The 12,281-nt window shown below is 48.4% G+C and overlaps 1 protein-coding gene across 1 annotated transcript in view; it reads right to left on the bottom strand.

Annotated features, from left to right (window-relative positions):
* The window catches only part of SLC22A3 (solute carrier family 22 member 3), a 102,463-nt gene extending 90,899 nt beyond the window's left edge, over positions 1–11,564 (bottom strand). Inside the window, exon 1 of the mRNA XM_023218979.2 lies at positions 11,086–11,564. Coding sequence (XP_023074747.1) covers positions 11,086–11,514 — 429 coding nt within the window. The 5' untranslated portion in view covers positions 11,515–11,564. The remainder of the gene's footprint in view (positions 1–11,085) is intronic.
* Positions 11,565–12,281: the final 717 nt, after the last annotated feature.

Genomic DNA, 12,281 nt, shown 5'->3' with positions numbered 1-12,281 from the left:
CAGTTCTTTACAGAAAATCTTCACATATAAAAAAATCACTGTGCAAACATAGACTACCTGTTGAAATGTAGAGTATATAGAATATAGGTCAACAGCTTCCATTGTGACTGCTTCTTGAACAAGGTTGGATTTCAACCCTATCACCGATTTTCTGTTGCTTTTATCTCCTGGTTTTGTGATGTATCAAATCCATAAGGCTAGATTTAATTACAGCTTTCTATTGCTTCATAACATAGCCTGTTTGATGTAGACCATTAATGAAACTGCAGGGTCTCCTCTTGGCCAAAAAATCCAGATGCTAAGATGTCTTTTTTTGATATATCCCTTTTTGCTGAACACCATAAGCTCTCTTTCCCTAATTTTAAATTTAGTATGATTGATTATTAAATGTACTATGTTTTCTGGTGATTAAGGAAGAAAACAAGTTTCTAAGCAGGAAATGAGAATTGATAACTGTAAGCGTAAATGGAGTATATTCTAACATGGCGTTTTGTTCCCATTGGATATTAAACTACTTTCGTGAATTAAGTTTTAGTGTCTATTCAATATTATGAGAATTGGAAGGCTCAATATATAAAGCACTTTAGTCCAAATTTACCTCAACCCTAACCTGAAGCTCAACATTCATAATTACTGCCCCACCATAACTGCTGTGTCTTCATTTCATGGATTTGGATTTGGGTTGGGGGAGTATTTTCTTTGAGGTCAGATTCTCGTAGCAACACAAGCAAACTGTGATCTGATGTTTTCATTGCCTATAGGACCATTGCAACTGCCCTAAGGCAAATTTGTCTAATTGACCCAACTAGAATATAGGCATGAGCCAGATGGGTGCCTTTCTAACCACCATAAGGCACCTTTGGGGCACCTTTTGTTGTCCATATTTATTGAAGGATTTCCAGGCTCATGAGAAAACATGGGATGGAGCTCAAGTCCCACAGTCCCACAGCTGAGTCTTCAGCCCCCACTGAGCTCTGATCTAGTCCTGTCCTGGGATTTCCTGGTTTTAGGAAAGTCCAGGGCTCTGTCCCAGCGTTCCTCTGCTCAGACTGCAATTGGAAAGAAGTGTGGGGTTCTGAGCGAGTCTACGTCCAGCAACCCCAGACCAGACCAGGCAAGGGGAGGACTTGGGCACTACTGCCCAAGTGACAAGAGCAAGGTAGTGACAAAGAGCAAGAAGGAGGGGACTGGCATATGCCCAGAACCTTCCACATGCTCAGCGGTTCCTGTATGTTTCTCATTGGTCCCGAGAGCCACCGGGATGGGGGGATTGTTCACTCTATATCACAACTGAATCCATGGGGGCTTGAGAAATCTTGCCAAATCAGGTAGCTCTGACTTCTACCCTGGGCCTTTCCCTAGTTTTCATTACTAAGCTCCAGTTTATACCAGCTCCTGACAGTGGACCCCGGCCACGTCCTTAGTATTGGAATCTTGGTGCCCTGCCTAAAGCCTACTTCCCTCAGCCCTAGGGGCTTGCCATCTGCCCGAATTTCCAAGCCCAAGCTGCCTCTCTGAGTCAACTTCCTCAGTATCTGTTGTCAGCATCTATGATCATCACCAGCTACTTACATACCTCAGAAGACAGGACAAGCACTTTGAATGCCTTATTTACATACGTGTCCCCGCTAAAACCAGGGAAATCTCAGGACTGGGCTAGTCCAGAGCTCAGAAACCCTCACATTCAGCCATTTGCTTCTATCCACAAAACTAGGAAGTCTACGTTCTTAGCCACCTATTTGCCTTAGCAATACACTACACTAAACCAGTTTGGATCTAAAATTTGATCATTTTTTCACAAAACTTGGCAACAATAAATTGTTATTATCTAATGGTCTCTGGAGTTGATAAATAGAAAGACAATCTTATTTGGTTTTATAATGTATTCAACTTGGTTGGATTTAAAATAAAAATTATTGTGTATGCTCTATTAGATACAGACTGGATAGGGAATTGTAGCAATCTTACGAGGATGCTAGGGGCTGACAAAAGATGTGATAAATTTGTCACACAATTTCCCACTAACTGCCACACAGAGAGATCAAGAACCTCTGTGGGAAAGGTTCCTGGAACACCTTCTTATACCCTAATAATTTGGACATTGATTTATTTGATTTTTTTTAAGTTGATGCCAAATTAATCTGAATTAGTTTCAATCTAATTTTCTCCTCTAACTTGAATAGTTAATGTTTTTAACTATCCAGGCAACTTCTCTATGGGTATTTGCATTAAAATGCTCATTTGTGAACAATTAAAGGCATTTGTTTCTCAACAGATATTTGCAGTGATTGCTTTTTAAAACATCATCAATATTATATGTGCAGGCTGTTTTCACCACGACCACTTAATCCCCACAAATGTGCTACCAACAGTTTTTAGTATAGGAGCTCCTGGCATCTTGTCCCTTCGGTTTCTGTCTCAGAAGCATCAGCTTACGACGTCCCTCCCCACTAGCCTGGAAACACACATGTTGTCTTTCATTCTGTGCTGTCGGTTGCCCAAAGCTTCCCGTTGGCAGACGTGCCATGAAATCAGAGCCATCCTGTGCGTATGCTGGGCAGACGCAACTGGGAAAGGCCTCTGAGACACTTTGCCATGTTGGGACCAGTGGTCTCTGTTAGCATGGAAAGACTTGCTTATCACTTGGTTATTTCCATTGCTGGTGCCCTATAGCGATCCTATGAGAGAGGTCACGTGCCCTCCCAGAACTGAGTTTGAAAGCAGAGTAGGTGCTTTTGTTTCTCAGGTCCAGGCTTGTGCCTATCCTTGTTCTGTCCAGCGGTTTCCACCATGCTCACAGCCAAGGACAAGTCCCCTCCTTGGACTCTATGGGGCACTAGGATCCAGAGTAGATGTTAAGGAAGGTGAGACGGATGCCTGCCCCAGAACTGTGTAAATCACATTTATTTATTCACCTTCTTCTAAGCCCCTACACTTCACCCCTCGCTAATTTTCTCTATTATCACACAAGTACTAGCCACAGAGTTATTTTGTTTAATTACCAACACAAAGAGAAGTAAGAGCATGGTAATCCTTAAATAGTTGTTACTGACCTGACCCAGATAAAACAGTATTAGCCATCATTTGACAAGCTCAACAGTCATTTATCACTTTAAAAAGCTACACCAAAGACCATTAAAACTTTGCTTTTTCCTCACAGAATATAAATAAACTTCCTTTCTTGGTTATGGTTTAAGGGGGGGGGGAAACTGGGGCAGAATGTTGGAAAGGTTTTATTCTGTTTTGGAAGGTAGGTGGTGTTTGCTCCCCACTCCATAGCCATGAAGTGGGCAGCGCTGCGCCCTGGGAGCTGCCCAGCCCAGGCCCCACAGTGCTCCTCACCGCACCGGGCCTTGCACCTGTGCCCAACTGCCCTGGAGCAGGCTCGGCTGATGACACAGACTACTGTGCAGTGCCAGGACAGCTGGGAAAAGTCTCTTCGGCCCAGTGGACGTCAGCACATTAAAATTATGGCCCCAAAGAGCCAGCAGTTCTATTCCTTCCTGTTCCTTTCATGTTCCAGGTCACATCCCCTACGTTAAGATTCTGCAGACACAGACTCCATGAGCAGATAGGACTCGAGTGAAGTGGAGGCCTGTTTTCCCCTGCTCCAGAGGTCTGTGGGGGGCCATGGCCGCCATGATTGTTCACCCTGTGACTGATCACACCTCGTGGATGCAAGGCTGAGGATGACACAAGGAATTGGTGTTAGAGGTCAACAGGAAGCAACACCATTGGTAGAGGGCCTGGGTTAATCTCTGAGAGCCAGTTCCAGGGTTGGCCTAACCATGGTCATAAAAAGCATTACATGTGCCAAGGCATCCCTTTCTCATTCATTCATTAATTTAATCACAAATATTTGCCAAACACTGCATTAGGCTCAGAGGACAGAGTGCCGGCCCTCCAGTGCCCCAGAGTCTGATGAGGCAGTGAGCACAAGATGAGTACAGCAAAGGCAGCTAGACAGAGAAACGAAGCCAAGCCCAGCCCTGGGTGGAGGTGGCAGTGGGGCAGGTGTTTCTGGAATAGGTGTGTGTAAAGGTACAAAATGGAACAGCCTCATGAGGAAAGACAGGGGTTTTTGTTTGTTTTTTGTTTTATTTTGTTTTGTTTTTTGAGACACAGTCTCGCTCTGTCGCCCAGGCTAGAGTGCAGCGGCACCATCTCGGCTCATTGCAAGCTCTGCCTCCCGGGTTCACTCCATTCTCCTGCCTCAGCCTCCCCAGTAGCTGGGACTGCAGGCGCCTGCCACCACGCCCCACTAATTGTTTTTGTATTTTTTTAGTAGAGATGGGGTTTCACGGTGTTAGCCAGGATGGTCTCGATCTCCTGACCTCGTGATCTGCCCACCTCTGCCTCCCAAAGTGCTGGGATTACAGGTGTGAGCCACCGCACCCGGGCAAGGAAAGACAGGTATTTTGAGGAAAGGAAAGGAAACAGCGCACACAAGAGCCCAAGGGGAGGACAGCTGTGGCACATGTCCCAGGGTGACCTCCTGGAGAGTGGGAGCCCCGGGTCCCCAGAGAGGGAAAAGCCTCTATAGGCGGAGACATGGGGTGGAGGCACGGACACCTTGTGTGCCAGACCCAGGGGAGGATGCTCTTAGAGGAACCAGCCTGCATACCATTTTATCAGGTGCCTGCAGCCTCGTGACATGTGCCCTACCAGGAAGCACACTAAAATGCTGTATGAGTCAGAGCAGCCTAACAGTAAGAGCTGCAACAAGCAATCTCCCAAGTTTCAGTTGTGTAACACAATAAAGCTTATTTCTTATTCACAATCCCATATTCCTGTGCAGATGAATTGGTGGGGAGGGGAGGTATGGGGCTCCTGCCCTCCTTGCATGCTTCCAGGAACCCATATCCTTCCATGTAAGAACTCCACCATCCTCTAGGGACTGCAGGAGAAAGGTCGCTCTGGCTCCAGGCCTAGCAGTTCCTCATTCGCTTCCCCAGCATTGTTGACCAAACCTCAGACATGTGGCCTCTCTAACTTCAAGGGAAGCTGGGAAATATGACCTATCTGTGGGGTCCAGTGGGAAAGTATTGGTATTCTCAGCCTCTAGAGCAAATTAGTGTCCGAGATATTTTATTTTATTTTTCAGAGAGAGGGTCTTCCTCTGTCACCCAGGCTGGAGTACAGTGGCACAGTTCAACCTCCTGGGTTCAACCTCCCAAGTAGATAGGACTACAGGCATGCATCACCACACTCGGCTAATTTTTTTTTAATTTTTAAAATATCTTTGTATAGATGGAGTCTCACTATGTTGCCTAGGCTGGCCTCAGACTCCTGGGATTACAGGCATGAACCACCACACCTGGCCAAGGGTTTGACTATTTATATTTAAGGCAAATTTATCAGTGATTTATTATGCTAGACCAAGGATCAGCAAATTTACAGCTCCAGGGTCAAATCTGGCCCATAGCCTGTCCCTTCCCTCCCTCCCAACTCCCACCTGGCTTAAGGGTCTTTATGTGTTCACAGCAACCAACTGTACTGAGCGCAACCTATGACCAGGCACAATGGCAGGCACTTTGCATGCATATTTCAAGCCAGTTGCTAAGGCTGGCATTCTTGCACCCGTTCTAGTGCTGAGGAAACTGAGGCTCAGGCAGATGCTCAGTTGACTTACCCTTCAAGTTAATAAATAGAGGAGCTGGGATTTAGGACAAGATTTATCTGACACCAAAGGACATGTGTATTCTTTCCACTCTACCAAGATGCCAATGCCAAAAATAACCCGTGGGTCCAAAAGTACAGATGTCTCTGCAACATCTGTTGGAGTCGCCTACCTTTGCCCAAAGCTCCTTTCTGAGGTTTACCAAGATTCCCAGAAAATGTGGTTCAGCTGTTGGCTTCCCCGCTCCCCAATTAATCCCAGGATTTTATCATCAGTTGCCCATCCCTGGAGAGCTCAAAGCTTTCTGAAAATAAACAGCAGCATTTCACCTGATAAGATTTGGGATACCTGTCTGAGGATAAAGGGATAATGTTCCCCTGCGAGAGTCTCCAGCGTGTGCTTGGTGGAACTGGCACTTCTCTCCCACTCATTAGATTCCCGTCATGCTCCTCATTAAGAAACACCCAGCTCGTCTCTCTGTGTGGTCCATGGACCATCTGAAAGGGCTCTAGATGTTTGTGAAAAAGGAAAATTCCTGAACTCCAACCCTCATCTTTTGATTCCAAACCCTGTATGTGTGACCCAAGAATGCGCACCAACCACTGCCCCTGAAGGCACAAAATAAATGGGTGCAGAGGAAATAATGAAGATGAGAGGGTCTGAGAATGGAACATCTTTTCCCTCATATTTTCCTCTTGGACTCCTTGTACTCTGAGGCTGAGGTTAAGGTCAATGTACTTTCTGCCCCAGTTCACTCCTCTGTCCCATCAGAGGGTGGTACCCTTTACCGCACCCACAGCCACTGTCATCACATTATCTCTGCAATTTTCCCTGCCAAGCTTCACACTGTTTGGAGAAAGACTCATGTATCTTTCTATCCCCAGCCTAGCCCAGTGCCTACAATATAACAAATGCTAAACAAACTTCAGCTGAACTGCTGTTGATAATCCAAAATATCAGCTGCCAGAGAGGAGCGGGAGATACACTTGCATACTCTCATAATGAAGATCTTTATTTTAAATATTTTCCTTGTTCTGAGGTCCAGAAAGCATTGCTGCATGAACCTGTTTGGCCATTCTGCTGCCTAGACCAAGAATCAGACACCTAGTGGGGTGGCTGTTCACTCATTCACTCGAGTCCTGCTTTCATTCCGTTTAAAAATAAACTATTAGGCCAGGTGCAGTGGCTCATGCCTGTAATCCCAGCACTTTGGGAGGCCGAGGCGGGCAGATCACCTGAGGTCGGGAGTTCTAGACCAGCCTGGCCAATATGGTGAACTCCTGTCTCTACTAAAAATACAAAAATTAGCCAGGCGGGGTGGTGGACACCTGTAATCCCAGCTACTCGGGAGGCTGAGGCAGGAGAATTGCTTGAACCCGGGAGGCAAGGTTGCAGTGAGTCGAGATTGCGCCACTGCACTCCAGCCTGGGCGACACAGCGAGACTTTGTCAAAAAATAAAAATAAAAAAAAAAATAAAAATAAATAAAAACAAAATTTAAAAAGCCTATTACACTATTAAAACACTTTTGTTGTCATCAGCAAAAAGGACTAGGTACTTTGAGGGACAAGGGTCAACATAAAATACAATTTTTGTTGAATTGTTGATGTTTCAGAAAGTATGGGAAAGACGCACTCTTCTACTAAAAACAAACAATGGATTCAGTTTTTATAGATTCAGCTAGGTCCTCTGGAAGGGAAAAAGTGATTCCAAGTCAAAATGATCTGAAAAGGAAAAACAAATGTGATTCAGTCTATTTTTAAAGGTGTTCTGAAGCCCTGCTCTGAGTGATAGCCTAGGGAGAAGCTCTTTTTTTTCATCCATGTCATATTAGCAAGCATTGAAAAATCCTAACATCAATCTTGAAGATACTCCCTGGGCAGTGAATTGAAATATTTGGGACAGGGGGTCAGACTCGCTTCTCTGCAATACATCTTATTTTATTCTGCCCAATATCTGACAACAAGATAAGACCGAGATTCAGACATTGGAAAAGTCTCCATTGAGGAAGTTCAATGTAGGTGATAAATCCATTGCCTCGAGCGGGAGACACGAATGGGGAGTCGGCCATAAAGCGCTGTGCACTTGGCACTGATTTCTGACTTAGTGTCTTAGAACTATCTCAAGTTGTAAGATGCGAAGAGGGTGTATGGGATTAAAATGACTATTTTGCAACTTGCACCTCAGGAGGCTAGAGAACCATTCCCACCAAATGAAAGCACAGCCTTCCCTTCTGCCAGTCTGGCTGACTGTGGATCCTGACACCATAAAATGAAACAAAATAGCCCATTGGAGGACCTTGATAGTAAGAAAATAAATACAAAATTTCAACAAGGTTTCTGCAGGTTATAAACAGTGAGAGATCTGAGTACCACCTTTCATTGACTTGTTTGAAGGATTTTGACCACTTTATGGAGGAAAGTGGACTGACTTACAATCAAGGCCCCCGGATTTGAATCCATTTTGGCTACATAAATGGCATGAGACCCTGGAAGGTCCTCAGGTTTCTCTTCTGTAACGCCAGGACAATGATTCCTCTCCCACCGTGGTGCATGGATGAAGTATTATAGCTATATGGAGGCATTCTGGAGTCTGGTCATCCTGCCCACTTTGTAAACTCTCCCAATTCACCCCTTTACATGATTTATATATTAGCCTTCAAGTTTATAAAAATACACTGGATACATAATGTTAGTGGAAGATGTAACTACAGTTCCTTTCATCAGACAGAAATTTGAAAGAAAAAAATTAGTCGAACCAAAGACTGCAAAAGCTACGCAGAATTCAGAGAGTGGCTGACTTGTTTTGGATAGCTGAACTTTATGAAGAGATGGGGGTTTTCTTCTTGAGAATCCAAACGTGAAAAACAAACCAAAAGAAGCACAAAACTATTTGGGATTTAAAAAAGAGGCCAGGCGCGGTGGCTCACACCTGTAATCCCAGCACTTTGGGAGGCTGAGGAGGGCAGATCATGAGGTCAGGAGATTGATACCATCCTGGCTAACATGGTGAAAACTCGTCTCTACTAAAAATACAAAAAATCAGCCGGGCATGGTGGCGATCGCCTGTAGTCCCAGCTACTCAGGAGGCTGAGGCAGGAGAATGGAGTGAACCTAGGAGGCATAGCTTGCAGTGAGCCACTGCACTCTAGCTTGGGAGACAGAGCGAGGCTCTGTCTCAAAACAAAACAAAACAAAACAAAAAAACCCAGAATCTCTCCAATATATTTCAAAAACTTGTTTGAGGTTTTAAGGGGTACATTCCTAATATCATTTTACTTTCTTAAAGATTTTTAAATCATTGTTCTGGGCACACCAAACAGTAACCGGGTGGTGACCCTGATGGTATCTGGGGCATTGTAAAGGGCTGAATCCAATGGCTAATTTTACAGATGAAAAAAGCCCAGAGAGGGCGAGTAACTTACCCAAGCCATACAGCCAGCTGGAGACTGAGCCAGCCCCTGACCCTCCATCATTGCACACCGCATTTTAGGAGCCACTGATCTTCATAAAATTACCTTATTGTAACCCCAGAATGCTAGTAACCCTGCAACCCCAGAATGCTTCCAAAGTATCTGTGGGAACATTAAATTACAGATTTTTATGCCTGTCTTCTTTGATGTCCATGGATCATGCTCACTCATGCAAACCTCACTTGAGCACTTTTTGAGGCTCATTTTATTCTTCATCTTTAAATGTCTTCAAAAATCAGCTGTCTGCCCTCCATGTGGGTCTTCTGGTTCACTCCAGAAGTAAGCACTAGGCAGCGCTGCTGAGTGGAGTGGAAGGAGCCACCTAACAGACGTGACTCGCAGAGATAATGCCCTCTCTCACCCAAGTCCATGCCCTGTCCTTTTGACTGTGAAATCCCTAACAAGACCATCACCGATTATAAAGTAGTCCCCAGCCTTACCACGGATTAAGTAGAAATTAAAGATCCCAAACACACATGTATTGCCTGGTTGTCCTGCCAAAGGGTTTTATCCTGAGATAACTCAGCATAGAGCCACTCAGTGTGCTAACACACCTGTCTATAGCATTATAGAAACACCCCGAACACACATACACATTTGCCTGGCCGTCCTGCCAGGCAGTTTTATCCCTGGAGCACTTAGCATAGCGACATCCACTGTGCTAACACACCAGCACATGACATGAGAGAAAGATCCCAAACACATATACACATCGCCTGGCTGTCCTGCCAGGGGTTTTATCCCTGGAGCACTTAGCATAGAGCCATCCACTGTGCTAACACACCAGCACATGGTGTTATAAAACATACACAATTGCAACCACCGGCACTCCCAACTGCAGTGAGATAAGCTCACCAGACCAACAGCAACAGCGGCAGAAAGGGCACTCCTACCTCCTAACGCAGTGTTTTCCCCACTATTCAAGTAGGCCATTTTTAAAAGTTTATCACAAAAAAGGACAAAACTTTTTTTTTCCTAACGTACCTGATCACATTCAATCATTTTTTAAAATTAACTTAAGCTGTGATTGTAGACAAAGCTCAATAAAACTGCTCATCCCTGCAACCCACGCTCAATTGAGGCCGTTTCTGAGTTCTGATGATCACAACGTGACTCGGCTCTATATCTGGACCTCGCAGAGAGGCAATCTTCCATTTCAGCAAGGATGCAGAAACAGATTGCTGAGGCCAAGGGTGAAGGAAGCTCCCCTAACTTCCAAATGCACTGACTGCCCAAAATGCGGGGATCGCCCCCGCCCACCCCTCCCCCGTCCCGCAGCAGCCCCCGCCTGTAAATGGGTTGGGGATTTGCTTTGGAAGGCTGTGGCCCTCCCGCTGTGTTCCTGAAATGTACTACCAGAAAAAAAACTAAAATTTATGCAGTACTTCAGTTTTCCCAGCGTCTCTCAGATGTTGCTCTTTGCCCGAAAGCAATTTTACCAAAACCATTCCCCGGAAAAACCTCGACCTTTGTCCCCTTGCATTTTGGGTAACCATCTGGGCAACTGGAAAAAGCTGCCGCTGCCTTCAAACGTTGGTTCCCCCTTTCCTTTGCCCCTGGAGACCACAAGCGAATTCGGATCTGCCAGGTCGCTCGCCCCACAGACTGACGTTCCCTATCGCGCGCCAAACCGTAATTTCCAATGACGGCGCCCGCACATCTCCAAGATGACGCGGTGCTGGATCTTTGACTTCTTGAGCAGGCCTGCGCCAGGCGTCTAGAATTCGGCTTCGATGAAAGTTTTTGTTCACACTCGAAACCAAACTATCTGTGCATTAACTCACGGGCTCAGGCAAATAACGAAAGGCTTTTTCCCAGCATTTACGGCGCAGCACTTCCAAGGGTGCGCTGAATCCTGCCTGTCCCCAGAGGCAGCCGACCGGTCCCGTCTCCACCGACCTCCCCTGGCGGCCAGCGTCTCACACGAGGCGTGTCCGCCTGGGAGCCAGCATCGTCCTCTCCCGCCGGCTTCCGAAGGGCCGGGGCACCCTTACCTCGCTGACGATGGTGGAGTGGGCCTGGGCGTAGCGCCAGCCGCCGCGGCACGGCACAAGGGGCGCCGAACGGTTGGGGAAGGCGGCGAGTGGGTCCGCGCAGCCGAGCGCGCTAGTGGCGGCGGCGCTGTAGTTGGCCGCCTCCAGGAGGTAGCGCTGGCAGCGGCCGCGGCGCTCGCGGGGCTCGGGGCCGCGGGAGACGGGTGCCGTGCGGTTCCACTCCTCCTCCGGGCTCCAGCCGCAGCGCTCAGCAAGCGCCGCGGCACTTGGCCCGCGGCACCAGTAGTGGTCGGGCTGCGTGCCCAGGAAGACCACGCCGACGAAGAGGAAGGCGAAGGTGATGCCCGTCAGGCACAGCAGCAGGAACACGCGCCTCTGGAAGCGCCCGAACTCGCCCGCCCGCTGCAGCGCCTCGTCGAAAGAGGGCATGGTGCGCCCGCCGCCCGCCGCCCGCCGCCCGCAGCCCTCAGCCGGCGCCTCGAAGTGACCCGCGGGCCCAGCCGGCGGCCTCTCTTTACTCTGCCGCCTCCCCCGCGCCACCCGCCTCACTCGCCCTGGCGCGGTGCCGGCTGCTGCCGCTCCTCCTGCCCCCCGCCTCCCTTTCCCAGGCGCCCGCAGCAGCCCCGGGCCACAAGTCGCCGGAGGGACGGCCGCGAGCCCGGCGCACCCAGCCGGGTGGGCGCGCGGTGGGGCCCGGGCGACGCGGCCTGACTACGCGCCAGGGAGCGCCGGGGACCCGGCCTGGGACCGCGAGTGACGGACGCAACCTCAGGCCTGGCGCGGAGCTCCTTTTGGTCCCTGCCAGCAGCCTGCTCTGCAGTCAGCCCCAGGTCGGGCTGCAGAAGAAGAAAGTTCCAGGGTCACCCGACCACTCCCGGAACTTCTGGGACCCGATCTCTCAGCAGTCCGGAGTGCAGCCCGGGAACTAAGGACGCGCGCGCCCCGGGTCCAGTGCCTGTACCCGGGAGAGCCCCCCTCCAGCCCTTGGCCCTTGCGCATGCAGCGGCCTCCTGCGCCCATGTGGGGCAGGGCAAGGCAGGGCAACCCTTTCCCAGCACAGCGCTGGCCATCGCCGTCGACCCATCGAGAGCTACAGCTGGGATTTGATCACCCAACTTTCCCCAGAGAGCAGCCGGGCAACCCATGCAGGCGAAGGGGCTTGTTCAGCATCCAGGAGGTTTGGGGTGAGAAGGGAT

The sequence above is a fragment of the Piliocolobus tephrosceles genome, chromosome 5, assembly GCF_002776525.5.
Source record: "Piliocolobus tephrosceles isolate RC106 chromosome 5, ASM277652v3, whole genome shotgun sequence".
Lineage (NCBI taxonomy): Eukaryota > Metazoa > Chordata > Mammalia > Primates > Cercopithecidae > Piliocolobus > Piliocolobus tephrosceles.
The sequence above is the reverse complement of the archived record's forward strand: the minus strand, read 5'-3'. Positions and strand labels throughout refer to the sequence as shown.